At 38.6% G+C, this 23,593-nt stretch overlaps 1 protein-coding gene across 5 annotated transcripts in view; it reads right to left on the bottom strand.

The window, feature by feature from the left end:
* The window catches only part of LOC105492228 (lon peptidase 2, peroxisomal), a 118,899-nt gene that overhangs the window by 60,647 nt on the left and 34,659 nt on the right, over positions 1-23,593 (bottom strand). For all 5 annotated transcript variants that reach the window (XM_011759257.2, XM_011759256.2, XM_011759254.2 and 2 more), the window contains 3 exons: positions 7,900-8,050; positions 4,288-4,414; positions 792-925 (listed from right to left, as the gene is read on the bottom strand). In XM_011759257.2, the coding sequence (XP_011757559.2) occupies positions 792-925; positions 4,288-4,414; positions 7,900-8,050 (412 nt within the window). The remainder of the gene's footprint in view (positions 1-791; positions 926-4,287; positions 4,415-7,899; positions 8,051-23,593) is intronic.

Here is a 23,593-nt window from a genome sequence, read left to right as displayed (position 1 = left end):
AGTTACTGTGATGGTTAATATTGAGTGTCAACTTGTTTGGACTGAAGGATGCAAAGTATTGTTCCAGTGTGTCTGTGAGGATATTGTCAAAGGAGATTAACATTTGAGTCAGTGGACTGAGAGAGGCAGACCCACCCTCAATCTGAGTGGGCATCATCTAATCAGCTTCCAGCATGGCTACAATAAAGCAGACAAAAGAAGTTGGAAGGATCAGACTTGCTGATTCTTCTGGCCTTCAGCTTCCTCCCGTGCTGGATGCTTCTTGCCCTCAAATATCGGACTCGAAGTTCTTCAACTTTTGGACTCTAGAATGTACCAGTGGTTTGCCAGGGGCTCTTGGGGCTTCAGCCACAGACTGAAGGCTGCACTGTCAGCTTCCCTACTTTTGAGGTTTTGGAACTCGGAATGACTTCCTTGCTCCTCAGTCTGCAGATGGCCTACTGTGGGACTTCACCATGTGATTGTGTGAGTCAATACTGCTTAAACTCTTCTTCACATACACATCTATCCTATTAGTCTTATCCCTCTAGTGAACCCTAATACAGTTCCTATATCCTCAAAGCATTCATATTGAGTATTACTCCAGTTAAAACTGTGCTATTTGTAAAAGACAATCCTCTTGATGAAACATGTTGAAACATTAAGGTATTACTTACTGGATGCATTTAACAGTGGAGTCATGTGTGTCACTGCTCCAAGGACTATCCAACACCTTCCCCTCCATACCCAACCTTCTTCTGTCACTCATTCCTAGCCACTAGGCCTGAGAATGCCAGAACAAGGTCACCAACCTTCTCTCTCAGTCACATCAGAACGATCCAACTTGGCTTCCTTATGCTGTCCTTCTGCCACCTTCACGGCCACAGCTCGGCAAATGGCCCCAAGTTTTCTATCCAGAGAACGAACCCCTGCCTCTCTGGTATACCTGTCATCAAAGAAAAATATATTATTTTTGACTATACACCACCTAAAAAAATAGAAGTAATGTGATTAACATTTTTAGTAAGGAAACGGTGTACATTTACAAGTTCATTACCCTTTCTTGAATACTAGCTTTTCCACACTTAAAACTCCTCATTATTGTTATTTCTTCAGTACTCTGATGTATTTTCAGCTACAACAATGTCCTTTATACAGATTATTTTGAATTATAATCCTACACTTAAAAATGAACCCTAGTTCTAGTTCAATTTACATTGCCAAAGTAAACTTGGCACCATATAAAAAAACCATTTACTCCTCGGTAATTTGTTGAAGAGTTTTCTTAAACAAAATTTGTCAATTTAGGAAAATTCTAGATAAATTTATTGTATTTGAAATATTGCTGAAAGAGTAAGAAAAACTGTGCTCTTTGTGGAACTAAAACAAAAACAAATCTGAGACAGAAATCTGGTTTTCACTAGGCACTTTGCTAACCACCTTTCTTCAGTGTATTTTCATTGTGAAGATTTCTAAAGGAAGAAGGTATGCTAAGTGATGAAAGCACTGTGACACTGTGAAAAAGACTCTACGTGTGGTTAAGCAGAGCTGCTTTAAACACATGTACATTAGAATCAAACTCCATTAAGACATTCCACAGACCATTATGCAGTGAAACCATTTTTGGCCATTTAGTTTTGAATGGACCTGAATGGACAGGATCAGGTGGAGAATGCAGTTTTATCTGAAGAATTGGATTTGACTAAGCCATACATTTGATTAAGTCAGACATACACTGTAGACTTTACGAAAGCAGATTTTAAAAGTTCTGAGAAAAGACAGATAAAAAGCTCTTAGCTAAACACTAAAACTCATTTCAGTCAAAGGTACAGAAGGATATAAAGTCTATATTATGCAACTACACATAATTTCAATAAGGGAGGAAACAGGGAGGCATCTTAACAACTTCTACATTTGGGCTTTAAAAAATTCAGCTCTATAAATACAAAATAGGATATGCCAAGCTTAGTGAAATTCACTGAAAAAGGGAAGAGAATAATCTTTAAAAAGCTAAGAATCTAGAGATACAGTCATAAAATAATATAGTCAGAATAAGAAAAGCATGATCTTCCTATACCATGAACTGTTTAGACTCTATCTGAAACACTGTGTTCAACTCTGGGTGTTTAATTTTAAGACACATTGATATACAGGATTCTTTCAGAAGAAGACTAATTAGGAAGTCTTGAAACTACATCAAGAGGAACGGTACAGAGGAGAGGAATGGTTAGCTTGAAGAAGAGAACGCTTAGCCTGCACACCTGATAGTATTTTATTTTAATGTCAGAAGGGCTGTACAAGGAGGAATTACACTTAGATTCCAGGTGCTCATATAAGGCAGAAGAAGAAAATTATAGAAAAGTGAACAGAAAGAATATCTTTGTAACAATTATCACTTGAGCTCAGGAGTTCCAGGCCAGCCTCGCCAAGATGGTGAGACCCCATCTCTAATTTTTTTTTTTTTTTTTTTAAGACGGAGTCTCACTCTGTTGCCCAGGCTGAAGTGCAGCGGCACGATCTCGACTCACTGCAACCTCCACCTCCCTGGTTCCAGCAATTCCCCTTCCTCAGACTCCTGAGTAGCTGGGATTACAGGTGCACACCATCATGCCCGGCATGCGCCTGTGGTCCCAGCTACTTAGGGGATTAGGCGGGAAGATGGCTTGAGCCTGCGAGGCAGAGGCTGCCGTGAGCCAAGATCACGCCACTGCACTCCAGCCTGAGTAACAGCATGAGAACCTGTCTTAAAAAAATAATAAAAATAATTATCTTTGTTACAATTAGAATTACCCATGAAGAGGTAGTGATTAGCTAGCATTAAGTATACTGGGACTGGAAGTATTCAAGTAGGTGAGTTATACTAGGAGACAAGAAAGACTAGAACATTAGGGTCTATGACTGTGACATATCTCAAAAGATGAAAAACTCAAATATTGATACTCTATGTCCTAAGTTTGGTAACTCACTAAATACCCAAAACGTGCCTGGAGTAGTACATACTTGTGCTGTTTTTAAAAACAATATCAAAACTAACAAAACTGCTCAGTATTTCCTTATGTCCATAGCTTTTAAGATCTGATATTTTGAGTTAACAAGTATATATAAAAAAAGAAATAGTTCTCCAGGCAACAATTGGGAAATATAAATAATGATCACTCTTCAGAATCATTATTATTCAGATAAACTCTGGGTTTTTCTCCATCCCTCATATTTTACAGATGGGGAAGCTATCAAAAAGCTTAATGACTTATTGAAAGTTACCCAAAGGCATCATGAGTGTTATCTGGAATAATGATATTGTTGGAAGACTCAGGCATATAAGTCACTTAATTTATTTCTCTTGGCATTATCCACACCATAAATCACAAAACAAATTAAGAAAAGGAATCCCCAGGTAAGATTTAGTCTTACTGTTTTGTATATAAATCTATATAGACCCATAAGAACGCACAGATCAAAAGACAGTCTGGCCAAACTCTAAGTCAAAGTTCAAAATACAGAAATACTTTACATCTCTTAAAAACAGTAGTTACTAGAAAAGGGCCGCATGACTCGAGCTTGGCAGCCTGACATGACTTGCTGGATGATGCAATGGATCTGTAATACTGAGCCAGGAAAACTGTAAGAGGCTGTGGTGGATATAAATTCTCAACAGGGTATATTTTCCATTCAAACAGGGAATCTGTACATTAGACTAAGCAATACTCTATTCAGGTAATTTACACACTGCTTGCTACAGGCTTAAGCATTTGGTAGCAAACTGGGGAAGGCACCTTCTCTATTGTTCCAGTGTTAATTCTGAAGATCAAAATTCCAAGGATTTAAAAAATCTCTCAGCCAAACAGAAGAAAAGAAAACTGAGTAACTTATATCAGATTATCTGAAAGTAGCATATCACCTCTTAGAATTCAAAAACTTTCAAGATCCTGGGCATAAAAAGTGTCTCTATATTTGCCACATATTTGGTTTTTAAATGATCAGATTAACCCCTTATATTGCTATTGTGGCAAAGCATAAATTTCAGCTTTAGCTATAACAATATTCCAAATGGTTTCTCTGTAAACTTCTGCCTAGTCCAGAGAATGGTGTAAATCAATAGTTATGATAACACTTGCTGGAAGTTGTTGAAGAAAGATAAATGGATGCTATGGGATGCCAATAAAATAATCTCCTTTTCAGGAGACTGTGGCTTATCTCAAAAGATGAAAAACTCAAATATTGATACTCTGTGTCCTAAGTTTGGTAACTCAGTAAATACCCAAAACGTGCCTGGAGTTCATTAATGAAGCCTCAGGATGGCTAACTAACCTGGTGATGATGTCAAGAGTGGTGACCTGGGGGATTTGAATCTGCTGAGGAGTCAGCCCATGTTGTTCCAGCTGCTTGGGGATCAAGTGCCTATGGGCAATCTCTATCTTCTCCTCCTGTGTATACCCTGGAAAAGAAGGGATCTTGTTTCGTAATTATTTACATGGCTCCCATAATGCCATGCGTTTTTTTTTTTTTTTAGAGACAGAGTCTCCCTCTGTCGCCCAGGCTGGAGTGCAGTGGCGTGATCTCAGCTCACTACAACCTCCACCTCTCGGGCTCAAGCGATTCTCCAGCCTCAGCCTACCAAGTAGTTAGGATTACAGGCATGCGTAACCATGCCTGGTTGATTTCTGTATTTTCACTAGAGACGGGGCTTTGCCATGTTGGCCAGGCTGGTCTCAAACTCCCCGCCTTAAGTGATCCACCAGCCTCAGCCTCCCAAAGTGCTGAGATTACAGGCATGAGCCACTGCTCCCAGCCAGTGCCATGCTTTTTTAATGAATCAAATATAGATTAAATGGATCTTAGATTTAGAACACATTTAAGTATTATTTCAAATGAGACTATAATTACAATAAAGAAATTTATTCTGGCCAGGCACGTTGGCTCACATCTGTAATCCTAGCACTTTGGGAAGCTGAGGCAGGCAGATCACTTGAGCTTAGGAGTTTGAGACCAGCCTGGGCAACATGGCGAAACCCTGTCTCTACTAAAAATACAAAAAATTAGCTGGGCGTGGTTGCACGTGTCTGTAGTCCCAGTTACTCTGGAGGCTGAGGCACGAGAATTGCTTCAGCTGGGGAGAGGGAGGTTGCAATGAGCTGAGATTGTGCCACTGCACTCTAGCCAGGTCAGCAGAGACTCGAGACTCTGTCTCCAAAAAGAAAAGGAAAAAGAAAAAAGAAATTTGATCTAAATCAATAATTGTTAAAATTTCCAATGTTTTCACAAACAAAACAAGCATTTACTAAGCACAGTGTTTGAAAGTCTTCTGATTAAATGATGTATCTCCCAAAGAGGAAAAAACCTCAAATCTTAGAGACAATTATCTCTTTATCCTCAAATCCTCTGAAATTTCAAATAGAAAAATAAATGCTTCTTTTTAGCCTAATTTGATCTATACTTGAAACACACACACACCCGTCAATTAACTAAGCAATGGGTTCCAAAAGGGCTCTAAAGATACTGTTTCCAGAACTATGACTATAAAATAAATGGTAGCAGCAAAAGAAAACCTAAGATGTCCCTACAAAAGGTTTTTCCCTCCACATGATCGTACATATAAACGTGTGTGTATATGTAATTATATATGTGTGCATATGTATTTATGTATGTATATATGTATTTTATATATACAGTATATTTAAAATACTTTACGTTCTTATTTAATAGCCTGAATAAATATAGATTTTCTTTGTCTCTAAATCCTGTAAGACAAAATTCCATCTAACGTCCCTTTCCATTTAACAAGCAAAACTTAAAAATATGAATTGATAAGGCACCTTTTGAATGGAAAGAGGTTAGTAAACACCAGGAAAGCTAGAAGATCGGACAGCTAAATCTGCCAAAGGAAGAAGGTGGCATCATATGTTCCCCTCTGCAGCAGCTGTCCTGATTCTTTCACTTTAATTTAGTGTATCTAATGGGTTTTCTGCCGTAACTTGGAGTTTCCAGGGAATTGAGTCTCATTACTTATTTACTTTAGACTTTAAATACACAATTAACTTTTTACTCTACCATATTTTAAAATTAAATATAGGAACCTGCAATGCTCACAGATAATGAAGAAATCCAATTATATTGGGAGGCCAAGGCGGGTAGATCATGAGGTCAAGACATCGAGACCATCCTGGCCAACATGGTGAAACCCTGTCTCTACTAAAAATACAAAAATTAGCTGGGCGTGGTAGCGCACGCCTGTAGTTTCAGCTACTCAGGAGGCTGAGGCAAGAGAATTGTTTGAACCTGGGATGTAGAGGTTGTAGTGAGCCAAGATCGCACCACTGCACCCCAGCCTGGCAACAGAGCGAGACTCCATCTCAAAAAAAAAAAAAAAAAAAAATAGAAATCCAATTATAACTCACTTAGTAGTAAAAATATATTTCAGATTAATCAGAAAAATATATTTAGATTACATTTAGAATCTAAAGACATTTAGGGCCGGGTGTGGCAGTTCATGCCTGTAATCCCGGCACTTTGGGAAGCTGAGGCAGGTGAATCACCTAAGGTCAGGAGTTCAAGACCACCCTGGCCAATATGGAGAAACCCCATCCCTACTAAAAATGCAAAAATTAGCCAGGTGTGATGGTGCGCACCCGTAGTCCCAACAACTTGGGAGGCTGAGGCACGAGAATCACCTGAACCAGGAAGCAGAGGTTGCAGTGAGCCGAGATTGTGCCCCTGCATTCCAGCCTGGGTGACAAAGTGAGACTCCGTCTCAAAAAAAGAAAAAATAAATAAAAGACATTTAGGTTGGACATGGTGGCTCACGTCTGTAATCCCAACAATTTTGGAGGCCAAGGCAGGCAGATCACTTGAGGCCAGGAGTCCGAAGCCAGACTAGCCAACATGGCGAAATCCTGTCTCTACTAAAAATACAAAAATTACCTGGGCGTGGTCGCGAGTGCCTGTAATCCCAGCTACTTGGGAGGCTGACACACGAGACTCACTTGAACTTCGGCAGCAGAGGCTGCAGTGAGCCAAAATTGTGCCACTGCACTTGCCTGGGCAACAGAGCTAGACTCTGTCTCTAAATAATTAAATAAATAAAGACATTTAGATTCTACTTTACATTAAAAAAAACCTCACTGATATTTGATCTCTTCCAGGGAAAAACAATTCTGAGCAATCAAAATAAGGTGAAAGTGCTATAATTTATCTAGTGTTAGTAAGCGAAGGAATACATTTTGCACACTCCAGTGAAGAAGACAGTTAAAAAATTTAACTATTTGATAGATTCAAGAGGAATTTAAAAGCGGCATGCATTTTAATATAAAAGTGAGGCCAGATTTTATGAAAACATTCAGTTTTTTTTTTTTTTTTTTTTTTGAGATGGAGTTTCACTCTGTCACCCAGGCTGGAGTGCAGTGGCGTGAGGCTCACTGCAACCTTCCCCTCTCAGGTTCAAGGGATTCTCCTGCCTCAGCCTCCTGAGTAGGTGGGACTACAGGCGCCCACCACCATGCCAGGCTAATTTTTGTATTTTTAGTAGAGACGAGGTTTTACCACATTGGCCAGGCTGGTCTCGAATTCCTGACCTCAAGTGATCCACCCGCCTCGGCCTCCCAGAGTGCTGGGATTACAGGCGTGAGCCACCACACACGGCCTGCAATTTTAGAAATTATGTTAAAGAAAGAATGTCTTATTTTTCACAAAATTATCACTCATGCTAAATTAAATCTGAAATTGTTGTTGTCAACATTTGCTGTTTTGCTCTTCCAGACTTTGAAGCTACATAGAAACTGATTTATATACATTCCTCAGAACTTCTGACGATTGTATGCTGGCAAATGAACCTCTTTCAGTCACAACTCCACAGCATAACTAATTTTAAAGTGACGGTCAGAAAGGCAAGATGTATCACAATGATTTCATTTAAGAGTCAGGTACCTGGAACCTGAATGATCTCCATTCTGTCCAACAAGGCAGCTGGAATGGTGGCAGTGGTGTTGGCGGTAGCTATAAAAAGAACTTGAGAAAGGTCAAAGGCCACATTTAGATAATGATCTGTGAAGTTATGGTTTTGTTCAGGATCCAACACCTAGGGGAGAACAAAAAACATTTTAAAAACTTTAGTAGTTCCAACAGAAGGCTGTATATAAGTGAAAACACATAATGTACTGGGAAGGTTGGTATTTCTGCTCAGAATAGTTTAAGAAACAGATGAAACTAACATCTAAGCATTATTCTTTGCATTCTCTACACTCTACATACTTTTTAAAAAATAAAATATGTTCAGTGTTAAAATTTCTGAAAATGTAATAGCACAAAGCAGCAGAAATTACACTTTTAAGATTCGTTCAAAAATCTATTTATTGATGACTCATTGTTTGGCCATCGTAAGTTACTAGTCCTGCAGAACCAGTTTCCATCTTGGTAACACACTCTATCTAAACTGCTATGGGAATATAAAGCAAATATGTAAAGTATTTTGAAATTCTCAAATAACCGGTAAATAAGAACCCATATAATCCTCCTAGAACATTTTCAGAAAGTCTGGTATAAACTATTTAACAGAAAGGAGAATTCCAAATAAGAGAAACCTTTACTATGAGTTAAATAAGAGTAAAAATTACTATGCTACTATATTCTGATACAGCAAAAAAATCACTATTTAAAAATGGCTTACTGCAAAAACACTGCTGCCTATGATAAGCAAAATATCAATAGCTCTTTTTTTTTTTTTTGGAGACAGAGTCTCACTCTGTTGCTCAGGCTGGAATGCAGTGGTACAATCTCGGCTCACTGCAACCTCCGCCTCCCGAGTTCCAGCGATTCTCCTGCCTCAGCCTCCTGCGTAGCTGGGACTACAGGTGTGTGCCACCATGTCCAGCTAACTTTTGTATTTTTAGTAGAGATGGGGTTTCACCATGTTGGCCAGGCTGGTCTCGAATTCTTGACCTCAAGTGATCCGCCTGCCTTGGCCTCCCAAAGTACTGGGATTACAAGCTTGAGCCACTGCACCCAGCAATAGCTCTCACAAATATTTGAATTAGATACATCAGATAATTTATCAGTCAACTTGGATTCTTAAAATGTGCAACTGTACATTAACGAGCTTCAAGTTACAGGCATTTGTTGCTAAGGGGCTGGTGTAGGACTTTAATAAGGCACTAACAGCTTCTACATGTTCCAAACCTTAAACATATTAACACTTTCACTTAGACACCCAATTACTATAAATAGGGTTGCCATACATATTCAAAAAGGCAATAAAATGACTAACATATTCACCAATTACAATTTAACTATATAAGCAGGTTTTCCTACCTTCTGATTGTTTCTGAAGTTTTACTTATTTTCAAAACTATCCAAAGTTAGTTTTTTTGGTTTTTTTTTTTTTGAGACAGAGTCTCATTTTGTCACCCAGGTTGAGGTGCAGTGGCACGATCTCAGCTCACTGCAATCTTTGCCTCCTGAGTAGCTGGGATTACAGGTGCGCACTACCACACCTGGCTAATTTTTGTATTTTTGGTAGAGATGGGGTTTCACCATGTTGGCCAGATTGGTCTCAAACTTCTGACCTCGAGCGATCCACCTGCCTTGGCCTCCCAAAGTGCAGGGATTACAGGCGTGAGCCACCACACCCAGCCCCAAGCTAGTCTTAATTCTAGGCCTCACACGTAATTTTGAATTTTGTTAAACATTAATTATTACTGGAAACTCTTTATCTAGAGTTCCCAGAAAGCTCTAATTTCACATTTTCACAAGACTTAATAATGTTTAATATCATTAAAAAACAAGTACTTTCAAGTAATCAAGGAAAACTAATTATGTTCAGTATCGAATTGGTTAAGAGTGGTCTTACTATCTAATTACCTAAAAACTGTTTACAGGCCAGGCACGGTGGCTCACGCCTGTAATCCCAGCTTTTTGGGAGGCCAAGGCAGGCAGATCAGTTGAGGTCAGGCGTTTGAGACCAGCCTAGCCAACATGGTGAAATGCTGTCTCTACTTAAAAAATACAAAAATTAGCCTGGTATGGTGACACATGCCTGTAGTTCCAGCTACTCGGAAGGCTGAGGCACAAGAATTGCTTGAACCTTGGAGGCGGAAGTTGCTTTGGGCTCAGGTCATGCCACTCCACTGCACTCCAGCTTGGGCGACGAGCAAAAATCCATCTCAAACAAACAAACTGTTTAGGTATGGAAAATGTTTATGTATGGAAAATAGTTAAAACTATTACCTAGTGACAAAAATGCTCTTTTTTTGACCCAAACTTGAGTCAGGCTCCTCTGAGTCCTCTGCTCAACTAGGCCAATGTCAGCCTTCCCTCTGTCTTTGTATAATCCAATTTAAGCAAGAATCTTGCTAAATCAGGTTAGCGAAAATGACCCATACCCATATGTATCTGTTCTCACTTCCAACCCCCAGTGTCTTTTCACCCTGGCCTCCCTTCAGCAAGAGTTCTGTTGTGTCCTTCTAGTGAGAATCCCTCATAACACCAATGTTTCCTCTTAGAATCTTTCCCTCTACTGATTCCCCATTCATTCTCCCACCACCGCAAAACCCCATTGCAGTGTTTCTTATACCTAGTCTCCCACCTTGAAAAAAGTAATCCTTACCACCTTTAATAAGCATCATGAATAATTTTTTAACACTAGCTAAAGAAAAAATCTATTCTTTTTTTTTTTTTTTTTTAAGACAGTCTCGCTCTTTTGCCCAGGCTGGAGTGCGGTGGCGCGATCTCGGCCCACTGCAAGCTCTGCTCCTGGGTCCACGCCATTCTCCTGCCTCAGCCTCCCAAGTAGCTGGGACTACAGACGCCCGCCACCACGCCCGGCTAATTTTTTGTATTTTTAGTAGAGACGGGGTTTCACCATATCAGCCAGGATGGTCTCAATCTCCTGACCTCGTGATCCACCCGCCTCCGCCTCCCAAAGTGCTGGGATTACAGGTGTGAGCCACCGCGCCTGGCCAGAAAAAATCTATTCTTTAATGGCTCTAATCCTATGTAATTCATATATGTTAGATATGTTTTAGAAATGGCTGTCAGACCTGAACAAGCAATTTTTTTCTCTTCAAATTTTAAGACACTAGAGTTTTTAAAAAGTAGGAAAATTAATAAAGCAATGTTTCTAATTATGGAGGTTTTAGAAACAGCATGACAGAATACCTAGATGATAAAGAAAAAAAATTAGTGATGCCTGTTAAAAGAAAGACTCTAGATAAATTAAATTTAACAGTTTAATTGAACAAAGAACGAGTCTCAAATTGGGCAGCTCCCAGAACCAGAATAGGTTCAGAGAAACTCTGGCATATGGTTTGATAATATTTATGGACAGAAAAAGGAAAGTGGTATGCAGAAAACAGAGTGAGGTACAGAAACAGCGGGATTGCTTACAGCTTGATGTTTGCTTTATTTAAACACAGTTTGTTAACAGCTGACTTCCTGTGACTTGCTGAAAATCTGTGATTGGTGTAAGAATAGTGTATTTACACATCTAGTTAGGCTGCAGTTTACCTTGTAAGGGGAAACTTTTAGGCCAAACTTAAAATATTAAAATGTAAGGAGGCAGACTTAGGCTAAATTTGTGCCCAATTTGCCTGCCTTCCTCTTTTACTGAGGAAAGTGTGAAAGGAAAGTAAATCTCAGGACCCCCAAATCACTAAGCAAAAGGGAAAAGACAAGCTGGGAACTGCGTCACACAAACCTGCCTCCCATTTTGCTCCCGAATAAGATAGCTACAAAGACAAAAAAAGCTACCTACCTCCCTCACAATTCCCCACTTAGAAATTCCTTATGAGCCCCAAGATCTTTACCCTGGAACAGTTCTGTTGAATTTCACCCCAACAATGTAAATTGACAGCTTATTCTTTACACATACAGGACAAAGGACAGAACTCAAAGTCATCCCTCTGCTCCCCTGAGACAACTGCACATCTGATGGCTTCCTGTACACTGTTTATTTTATCTTATGTAGAAATGCAGATTCACTAAGCTAGATGAATGCATAACTGACTATTCCTCTGCCCCCCTCTCACAGGCGAATGGCTGATCAAAGACTCACAAGAATGCAACCGTTTGTCTCTTGTCTACCCATACCTTTTAAAATTTCCTCCTCTTTCCCCAGTATCCGCCCATTCCCCCTTAAATATTGAAGCCATCAAAATCATCTTTGGAGAACGTTGGCAAAATAAACTTCTAAATTGGTTGAGACCTGTCTCAGATACTTTCTGGTTTTCAAAAGCATAAAAGGACATATAGAATTTAAACAGCATCAGAAATACCGATCAATATTCTGGCAGAAAATAATTTCTGGTAATCACTACTCAGATGAAGCTCCAAGGCGAACTGGTGAGTCCATGGAAGGACGAAAACTATAATTAAGAGCTTTGTAGCTATCAAACCTCATCTTCTTACCCTAACTTCAGAGCAGGGATTCTACTGCCCATATCCAGGGCCGCTTTCAAACATAATTAGGGCTGTTTCTCCTTTATTTTCCCCAACTAAAAGATTTTCTGTATCAATCCTAGGACTATAATTCCTACCCAAAAGGTATGACTGTGAAAGTACTTGAAATAGCTGTGATATGACACATTATTCCTAGGAATGTAAAGTCACAATGGGGTGAACCGTGGGAGCAATGTACACCGAGAACTGTTCTTCAATAATAATTTCTGACAAGAGAAGAACTACAGATGTCTGTAGGCAATCCAGGAACAGATGACATAGAGTTCATTAAACATGACTAGGTAACTGTCATCTTTAGGTGTGATATAGTATGATTATGCTTTTTAAAAGTTATATCTTTTGTAGATAGATACTGAAACATTTGTGAAAAGATGATGATGTCTGGAATCTGCTTCAAAATAATCAGAGGTTGGGTAGGAGCGAATGGGAAACAATAGATGAAACAAGCTGTGAAAGCTGGGTGATGAGTCCATAGAATTCATTATACTATCTGCTCTGCTTTTGCTATGGCTGAAATTTTCCACAACAGAAAATAAAGATAAAATAACATAATTAAAATCAGCTCTGAAAGCTGCACACAATTAATACTACTATGATATTGTGAAATATATATTTGGCCTTCATCCCTTTGTTTCCTGACATGCGACTCCTAAAATCCTTGGAATCACCAAAGTGAAAAGTATCATTTTGTATGTTAGCGATTGACTGGTGGCTGGCAGTCCCTCCACAGCTTCAGGATGGGGGCTGGTCACAGGAAAGACCAAGGCATGATTAGAGGGCTGAGGACTTGTCAGTTCCCCACCCCTATCTCTGGGGAGGGGAGAAGGGCTAAGAGTTGAGCTGATCACCAATGGCCAATGATTTAATCCATCGCGCCTATGTGACGAGGCCTCCATTAAAAACCCGAAAGGACTGAGGTCAGGAGGCTTCCAGGAAGGTGACTATGAGCACACCCAGGTGCAAGAAGGCTGGTGGACCCTGACTCCACTGGGATGGAAGCTCCTGTGCTGTGTGTTTGCACTCTTTAAAATATTCTTTTAATAAACCAGTAAATGTAAGTAAATTGTTTCTCTGAGTTCTGTGAGCTACTCTAGCAAATTAAGTAAACCTGAGGAGGGACTTGTGGGAACTCCAATTTATAACTGGTTGGTTACATGTTCTGGAAGCCAAGTCACAACTGACATCTGAAGTGGGAGGTAGTCTTGTGGGACTGAGTGCTCAACCCGTAGGATCTCCTAGACAGCATCAGAATTGAATTAGAGGACACCAGCATTGTCCGCTGCAGAAGAACTGCTTGCTTGGCGTGTGGAGAAAAACCCCATGCATTTGGTCAGAGGTGTTCTGTGTTGTGAGAGTGCAGTAGGAGAAACTGAGTTTACTTTTCCTCTATATCCTCAACTATGGAAATTAAATCTGTGAAAGACAAACTTGAGAAAAGTGTTCGGGACATAGAAGAAAAAGGGCTTTACAGACATGTAGGGGATAAATACAGGAAAAATTAAGAGATGCAATTCATATCTAGTTAATATAACTAAAGAAGAGGTCTCAGTAAATTAAAATAGGGAATAACTAAAGAAACAAAAATATTCTAGAAGATCCTGACACTATAGATTGAAAAGATTTAGATTCCTCCTCCTGTGCAATAAAAATGAGAATGTCATTAGAATAACACCTATAGAATTTTCAAGCAAAATTATCACTAGTTTAAAATATTCTACAATCTTGAATACATCAAATATATGTAACATATATAAGATATGATGCATAATAACCAAATGAACACCTGTGAACCTACTACCCATTTGTGAAGACATTTGTTTATCTATTTAGACCAGTGGTCACAAAAGTGGAAAATGACCCACCAAAGTGCAAGTAAAAAATATTAGTATTTGTATTTATCTTTTTTATTTATAAATACCAGAAAAAATAGCTTGTAAATATTTAACATCCAAAATGGAATTGATGTCTTCACTTGGAAGAAGTTCCATAACGTCAAAGGCTGCCTGTGGTGCCCTCACTTATTTGCCTTAACTATAATTACAGCACATTGCTGTCCATGTGTGCTGTGAAAGGAAAATATGTTTGGCCCCCCAAATCACTAGACTAAAGGGAAAAGTCAAGCTGGGAACTGCTTAGGGCAAACCTGCCTCCCATTGTATTCCAAGTCACCCCTCTGCTCACTGAGGTAAATCTGATTGCCTCCTTTGGAAAGGCTAATCAGAAACTCAAAAGAACACAAGGGTTTGTCTCTTATCTACCTGTGAGCTGGAAGCCCTCTCCAGAGAGCTGTCCCGCCTTTCCAGACCAAACCAATGTTCACCTTACATGTGCTGACTGACGTCTCATGTTTCCCTAAAATGTATAAAATCAAGCGGTGCTCTGACCACCTTGGGCACATGTCGTCAGGATCTCCTGAGGCTGTGTCATGGGCACGCATCCTCAACCTTGGCAAAATAAACTTCCTAAATTAACTGAGACCTGTCTCAAATTTTCTGGGTTCACAGAGCCTAATATTACAAATGAGTGGAGTGGTTTAAAAAGACTCCTGCAAAACATCATTAAAAAGTGTATAGGCAAAAGTATGAACCACAAGAAAATAACAAGAGTTGACACTTGTATTTATGTAATAAGCTGTGATAGACATATTATGAAGTAAAAACAATTATCTAATTAGAATACAATGCGTTCATCGAAAATATAATTACCTTTTAAAACTGATTTCGTTTTACATAAAGTACATGATATGAGCACACTGGTACATATATATTATGTATCTATTATATAGATCCTTTGTTATGGACTGAATTGTGCCCCCTCAAAATGGACAGAATCCTTAACCCCCTTCGCTTTGTCTCAAAGGCAGTCAGGGTGAAGACTGCATTTGGAGACAGGGCATTTAAGAAGGTAATTAAGGTTAAATGAAGGTAAGAGTGGGCCCCTAGTCTAATACAACTGGTACCCTTATAAGAGGAAGGAGGAGACCTAGGGATGCATGCACACAGAAGGTCTCCCGAGGACACAGCCATAAGTCGGTTGTCTGTAAGCCAAGGAGAGAGGCCTTAGGAGAAACCAAACCTATAGACACCTTGATCTTGCACTGCTAGCCTCCAAAACCATGAAGAAATAAATTTCTGTTTGGTCCTCAAAGCTACGCAGTCTGTGGTATTTTGTTATTGCAGCCTTAAGAAATACATTCTAATACATTCTGACCAGGCGCGGTGGCTCACGCCTGTAACACCAGCACTTTGGGAGGCCGAGGCAGGTGGATCACAAGGTCAGGAGTTCAAGACCAGCCTGGCCAACATGGTGAAAGTCCATCTCTACTAAAGATACAAAAAATTAGCCAGGCGTGGTGGCACACGCCTGTAATCCCAGCTACTCAGGAGACTGAGGCAGGAGAATCGCTAGAACCCGGGAGGCAGAGGTTGCAGTGAGCCAAGATTGAGCCAATGCACTCCAGCCTGGGTGACAGAGCGAGACCCTGCCTCAAAAAAGAAAAAGAGAAGTCAATGGAAACCATCCCTAAGGAAGACCATGTTGGATTTATTAGATAAAGATTACAAATCAGCGGCTGGGCGCGGTGGTTCACGACTGTAATCCCAGCACTTTGGGAGGCCGAAGCAGGTGGATCACAAGGTCAGGAAACTGAGACCATCCTGGCTAACATGGTGAAACCCCATCTCTACTAAAAATACAAAAAATTAGCCAGACGTGGTAGCAGGCACCTGTAGTCCCAGCTACTCAGGAGGCTGAGGCAGGAGAATGGTGTGAACACAGGAGGCGGAGCTTTCAGTGAGCCAAGATCATGCCACTGCACTCCAGCCTGGGCAACAAAGCAAGACTCCGTCTCAAAAAAAAAAAAAAAATGATTACAAATCAGCTATTATAAATATGCTTAAAAAACTAATGCCACAACATGGATGAACTTCAAGGACACTAAGTGGAGTCAGTCAATTATAAAAAGATAAGTACTGTACAATCCACTTACATGAGGTATATAGAGCAGTCACTCATAGAAACACAAAAGAGAATGGTAGCTGGAGGGACTGAGGGAGGGAGAAAGAAACGGAATTGCTGTGTAATGGGTATACACCTTCACTTAAACAAGATGAAAAAGTTCTAGAGTTTGGCTGCACAACAATGCGAATGTGCTTAACATTACTGAACTGTGCACATAAAAGTGGTAAAAACGGCACTTTTTCTGTTGTATATATTTATTAACATTTTTAAAAACTAAAGGAAATCGTGTCTAAAGAATTACAGGAAAGTATGAGAATGATGTCTTGACAAATAGAGAATATAAACAAAGATAAATAATAAAAATTTTAAAATAGAAATTTTGGAGTTGAAAACTACAGTAATTTGAATGAAAAATTCAGTAGAGGGGCTGAACGACAATTTCAACTGGCAGAAGAAAGAATCAATGCACTTGAAGACAGGTCAACTGAGATGATCCTGTCTGAAGAATCGAAAGACAAAAGGTTTTTTAAAAAGTGAATAGCACTTTAGAGACCTAAGGGACTCTGCAAAGATTACCAACACACCATAATATGAGTTTCAGAAGGAGAGGAAAAAGAAAGGGGCATAAAGAATATTTGAAGAAATACTGGCCACATATGTCTCAAATTTGATGAAAAACATTTACCTACACATCCAAGAAGCTCAAAAAGATCTAAGTAAACTCAGACGATCACACATAAACACAGTCAATCTGTCTGAAATGAAAGACAAAGAGAGAATCCTGAAAACTATGAGAGAAAAATGCTGCCCTCATTAGGCATAAGAGATCCGCCACAAGTTAACAGCTGGCTTCACAGCAGAAACCACAGAGACCAGAAAGTGGTGAGAGGACATATGAAAGGGCTCAAAGCAAACAACTGTCAACCCAAATTCTATACCAACAAAATGACTTCAAAAATGAAGGAGAAATTAAGACATTCCCAGAAAAATAAAAACTGAGAATATATCACCAGGAGATGAGACAAGAAATACGAAAGACTGAAGTGAAAGGACGCTAGATGGTATCCACACAAAGAAATAGAGAGCATTGGCAGAAGCGATTACATTGCAAACATAAAAGACAGTGTAAATATATTGTTGACGTAACTTTTTCTTATCTGATTTAAAAGATAATGGCATAAAGCAGTAATTAGAGTTGATCCTTATTATTCCATATTTGCAAATTTGCCTACTCGCTAAAATTTATTTGCAACCCCTAATCAATACAGGCATACCTAAGAGACATTGTGGGTTCAATTCCAGACTACTGCAATAAAGCAAATTTCGCAACAAAGTGAGACATATGTATTGTGTTTTCGTTTCCCAGTGCATATAAAAGTTATGTTTACACTATATGCTATAGTCTGTTAAGTGTGCAATAGCATTATGTCTAAAAAAAAGTAGATGCCTTAATCAACAAATACTTTATTGCTATAAAATGCTAATCACCTGAGTCTTCAGTGTTAGTTGTTACCATTTTGCTGGTGGAGTGTCTTGTCTCAATATTGATGGCTGATGACTGATCAGGGTAGTGGCTGCTGAAAGTTAGGGTGGCTGTGGGTGATTTCTTAAAATAAGGCAAGAGTAAAATTTGCTTCCTCTATTGACTCTTCCTTTCATGAAAGAATTCCTTATAGCCTGCATTGCTGTTTTACAGCATTTTACCCACAGTAGAATTTCTTTCAAAATTGAAGTCAATCCTCTCAAACCCTGTTGCTGCCTTTATCAACTATGTTTACATAATATTCTAAATTGTTTAGAATTTCAACAAGGTTCACAGCATCAAGGTTGTCATTTCAATGAGGTTCATAGCATCTTCACCAGGAGTAGATTCCATTACAAAAAACCCACTTTCTTTGCTCATAAGAAAGAAGCAACTCCTCATCTGTTCAAGTTTTACCACGAGATTGCAGTATTTCAGTCACATCTTTGGGTTCTAATTCTAGTTATCTTGCTATTTCTACCACATCTGCAGTAACTTCCTCCGCTGAAGTCCTGAACCCCTCAAAGTCATCCATGAGGGCTGGAATCAACTCTTCCTGAACTCCTGTTCATGTTGATATTTTGACCTCCTCCCATGAATCATGAATGTTCTTAATGGCATCTAGAATGGTGAATCTTTTCTAGTGGTTTTCAATGTACTTCACCCTGATGCATGAGAGGAATGATAATCTATAGGAGCAACAGCCTTAAAAAATGTGTTTCTTAAATAATAAGACTTGAAAGTTAAAATAACTCCTTGATCCATGGGCTGCAGAATGGATGTTGTTTTATAAGGCATGAAAACAATATTAATCTCCTTGTACATCTCCATCACAGCTCTTGGGTGACCAGAAGCATTGACAATGAGCAGTAATATTTTCAAAAGAATTTTTTTTTTTTAACAGTAGGTTTCAACAGTGGGCTTAAGTATTCAGTAAAACCATGCTATAAACAGATGCACTGTCACCTAGACTTTCTTGTTCCATTTACAGAACAAAGGCAGAGTAGATTCTGGATCATTCTTAAGGGCCTTAGGGTTTTCAGAATGGTCAATGAGCACTGGCTTCATCTTAAAGTCACCAGTTGCATCAGCCCCTAACAAGAGAGTTAGCCTGCCCTTTGAAGCTTTGAAGCCAGGTACTGACTTCTCTAGCCATGAAAGTCCTAGATGACACTTCTTCCACTACAAGACAAGGCTGTTTCATCTACACAGGAAATCTGTTGTTTAGTGTAGCCACCTTTATCAATGATGTTAGCTAGATATTCTGGATAACATGATGCAGCTTCTACAATACATCAGTACTTGCTGCTTCCCTTTGCACTTTATGTTGTGGAAATGGCTTCTTTCCTTAAATCTCCTGAACCAACTTCTGTTAGCTTCAAATTTTTCTTCTGCAGCTTTCTCACCTCTCTGAGCTTTCACAGAACTGAAGAGCCTTAGGGCCTTGCTCTGGACTAGGCTTTGGCTTAAGGGAATGCTGTGGTTGGCTTGATCTTTTATCCAGACCCCTAAAACTTTCTTCATATCAGCAATAAGGCCGTTTCACTTTCTTATCATCGGTGTGTTCACTGGAATAGCATATCTAATTTCCTTCGAGAATTTTTCCTCTGAACTCACAACTTTGCTATCTGGTACAAGAGGCCTAGCTTTCAACATGCCTTCCTCACTAAGCTTAATTATTTTTAGCTTTCGATTTACAATGAAAGATGTGTGACTTTTCCTTTCACTTCAACACTTAGAAGTCACTGCAGGGCTATAACTTGGCCTAATTTCAATATTGTTGTGTCTCAGGGAACAGGAGCCAGAGGAGAGGGAGACAGAAGGGGGAATGCCTGACCAGTTGAATAGTTAGTATATACTCAACATTTATTGATTAAGTTTGCTGTCTTATATGGGTGCAGTGTGTGGTGCCCCAAAACAATTACAATTGCAATATCAAAGATCACTGATAACAGATCATCATAATAGATATAATAATGAAAAAGTTAAAATATTGCAATAACTACCAAAAGGTGACATACAGACATGAAAGTAAGCTGTTGGAAAAATGGTGCCAACAGACTTGCTCGACACGAGGTTGCCATAAACGGAGTCTTGCTCTGTCACTCAGGCTGAAGTGCAGTGGTGTGATCTCGGCTCACTGCAACCTGACTCCCGGGTTCAAGTGATTCTCATGCCTCAGCCTCCTGAGTGGCTGGGATTACGGGCATGTACCACCACGCTGAGTTAATTTTTTTGTGTTTTCAGTAGAGACGGGGTTTCACCATGTTAGCAAGGCTGGTCTTGTACTCCTAGGCTCAGGCAATCCACCCGCCTTGGCCTCCCAAAGTGTTAGGATTACAGGCGTGAGTCACTGCGCCTGGGCTGCCATAAACATTTAATTTGTTAAAAAACACAGTCTGTGAAGTACAATGAAGCACAACACAACAAAACAAGATATGCCTTATTTAAGGCATTTTTTTACTCCATTTGATTTTTGGAAATTATATCATTAATATTGCATGTAGTGAAATAAAAAATTAAAATAGTATCTTAGGCCTCAAGCTTTTTATCCTTAAGAAGATGAAGCTGGATTAGATGATGTCTAAGTCCCTCTCTTCCGACATTCTTTGACAATAATTACATAGCACAAATCAGAAGATCATATGTCTACTGTATCTAAGTAGTAAATATACTATTGATCTAATTACCAACTGTATCTAATTCCAATTAAGTAAGAACTTCAGTTTTAAAGCAAGTTTACTATATCTAGACTAGTGACTTCTCTATTTTGGGGAATATATGTTTTACGAACTGTAAATATTGTTGCCTATACAGACAATTAATTATAGTACCATGCATTTTTTTTTTTTTGCCTATTCACACAAAAAATGTATTTGAGAAATGCATTCATATTTAACAATAAAGTCTGGACATGTGCCAGTCATAAATATAACATATATCTGGTAAGAAAATAATTCTGTAATTTTCTTTCAAGTTTGTTAACTACATACAAGCCCTTACTTTCCTTATGGCTAATATTTTAGTGCTACTCAGTTACAGACTTGCCCAAATTCTACTGTCTACCACCATTTATTAAGCAGTTGGACCTATTTTCATATTCTTCCAATAAATTTTCAAAAGATAATATCTAAATTTTGAATAGTCCTTTTTTGGACAATATTAAGTAATAACTTGAAATACATTGTTTTACATAAGCAACAATTACATGCTAGATCAAGGAAATGGGCATATCCTTCATAAATAAAAAGAAGAATATACAGCAGAAAAAGTTTATTCTTTATTCAGAGTAAGTACTCTAGTGTAAATATACGCTACTATTACATTCTTCACATCTGGCCTATATTACCTTAATAATATAAATTAGCTTAAACATAAAATAATCTTACACATTTTACAAATAATATCTAGATATCATTTTTTTAAAAGTAGGTTTTCTATGTGGAAAGATAATAAAACTATACCTGGGTCTTCAAACTCTCAGGAATATTCACTTTAAATGTAAAGTGTTGTGTAATTGAATTTGTTCTTTTTTTAAATTTAAGTGAACCTACTGGCAATGGAAACAGCAAGTGGCTTTCAAAATGGACACATATCAGTGGATATTAAAGTAACATCTGTAGAGTACTTTACCACTTATAGAGTGCTTTAACATGTATTGTTATTTAACTGTTTCAACAATCTGTGAGGTCTGAGGTTTTTACCCAGGACTTGGGCAAGCAGGGAGGAAGAGGATGTCAGGTACCAAGATACTCAGTTCCTCCATAAGTATGTCTTGCTTCATTTTATAGCATTTATAGTCTGTAAGGAATTGATGCTATTCATAACTAAACTACAGTGATTAGTACGTGGGCCCAGGGGCATTTACTTTGAGATACCATTTGAAGTTTTCATACTTTTTTTTTTGAATGCTAATAAATCGACTGCCAAAAAAGTGAGTACCAAGGTCTACGTCAGACAAGAAAATATCATTATGCTAGCTGCTTGTTATCAATGATTAATTTAACAAATATTATTGAATCATTACAAAGTATATATAGGTGAAGACCTAAAACAGTGTGTATCAACTGAACAAATAAACAGGGGACTTAATCATCTACTACTTGTAAAGCTGTCTTTGGTGAACTTGCTTCAAAACAGTTGTTGAAAAAATTTAAGTGTTAGGGGAGTACTCTAAAATTCTTTTCAACAGGATAACTATAAGTGTCTAATGGGACAATCTGTCAGATAACCTGAAAAAATGTCCCAATATAAATTAAACTGAAAGTCTAAAGATACTATATAAGAAACTACTAAAATCTTAAATAATGTTCACTATTTTACTCTTCATAGTAAAATGAACCAGAGTAAACCAGTTATGGAGCCAGAAGGTAATGATCTTACAATAAAAAATAGCAAAACTAAACCAAATCAAACCCTTACCTCCAAACACCGGGGCTTTTAAGTAAGGTAACTGTACTTTTTTATCATCCAAACAAAACCCACTTCCGAGACTTAAAAAGAGTGCAATTAATATTAGGCATAAACTGGGAATGTGCCAGACAAACCAGAATGTATGGTCTCCTGCTTAATAAGACACATGTCCCAGGCCATCCTGTTCTAAGATCATAAAAACAGAAAAAAACAGAAAGCATGAGGGAGCTCAAAGCACAGAAATAAACAAGAAAAAAATAAAAACTTTCACAAAGTAAGGTTTCCTCAAGGTTGCAAATCAATTTGCATTAATAATATTTTAAGCAACGGTAAAAGGGAGGAGGGGCTGATGTGCTAAAATAAGGAGGACTGGCTGAAATAAATTTACGAAGCAGTCAGATCCCAGATCCTCTCCTCGACCCCAGCAAAACACTGGAAGTTTATTTTCTTAAGAACATAAAACAGTGGTTCTCTGCACAGTGGACTCCGGGCACAGCTGAGAAGAACATATACTATGCTGAAAACAAGAGCTTGGGTGAATGCATATATACAGATGCCGAATGCAGTGATACCCCTGACCTCAATCATTCTTCCCCTGCTGGGTTCCCAGAATGATGGCCTTCATTCTCAAGGCAAGAGACATGAAGAGTCTTCTCTGAGGAATCTGACCATCCTAAGAAGGAAGACTTAAAGTTATTGAGTAGAAGATTCCTCAACCAAACAGCCCAGCCAGGCCACTCTATTGTGGAACTCACTGTTGATAAGCCCCACTCCTATGCTCATAGCCTCCAATCAGCCTTTTTGTTCCTTACTATTAAATATAAACACACAAACAAAAATGTCCAGATGTCTAATGAAAGACTCTTATATAAAAGACAGAGATGAAAAGAAATACATAATAAACAGATTAAAGCAGCTTAAAGAGAAGTAATTTTTTTCTTTTTCTTTTTAATATACTGAGTGGTAAGAGAAGTAAAATTTTAAAAAATATCTGTAAGTATCTTTCTCACGCAGATAGATACACGCAGAGAAAAAAAGTTTTTAAAATAATAAACTCAGAGGGTTTTTAAAAGATAAACCTGAGAAAGTCCGCACAGAAAGCAGAGCAAAACATAACAGTGGCGACTAACAGGAAAGGAAAGGTAAGTCAGAAACGTAATATCCAAGTCATGGGAGTTTCAAAAAATAAAGGGGAAAAATCATCAATAAAAGAATTTAAGAAAACATTTTAGAACCAAAGAAAAGGAAGAATTCAAAGAAAGAATGAGCAAAAAT

Source organism: Macaca nemestrina, chromosome 18 (assembly GCF_043159975.1).
Source record: "Macaca nemestrina isolate mMacNem1 chromosome 18, mMacNem.hap1, whole genome shotgun sequence".
Taxonomy (NCBI): Eukaryota; Metazoa; Chordata; class Mammalia; order Primates; family Cercopithecidae; genus Macaca; species Macaca nemestrina.
Note: the sequence above shows the minus strand (reverse complement) of the source record. Positions and strands in the feature narration are given on the sequence as shown.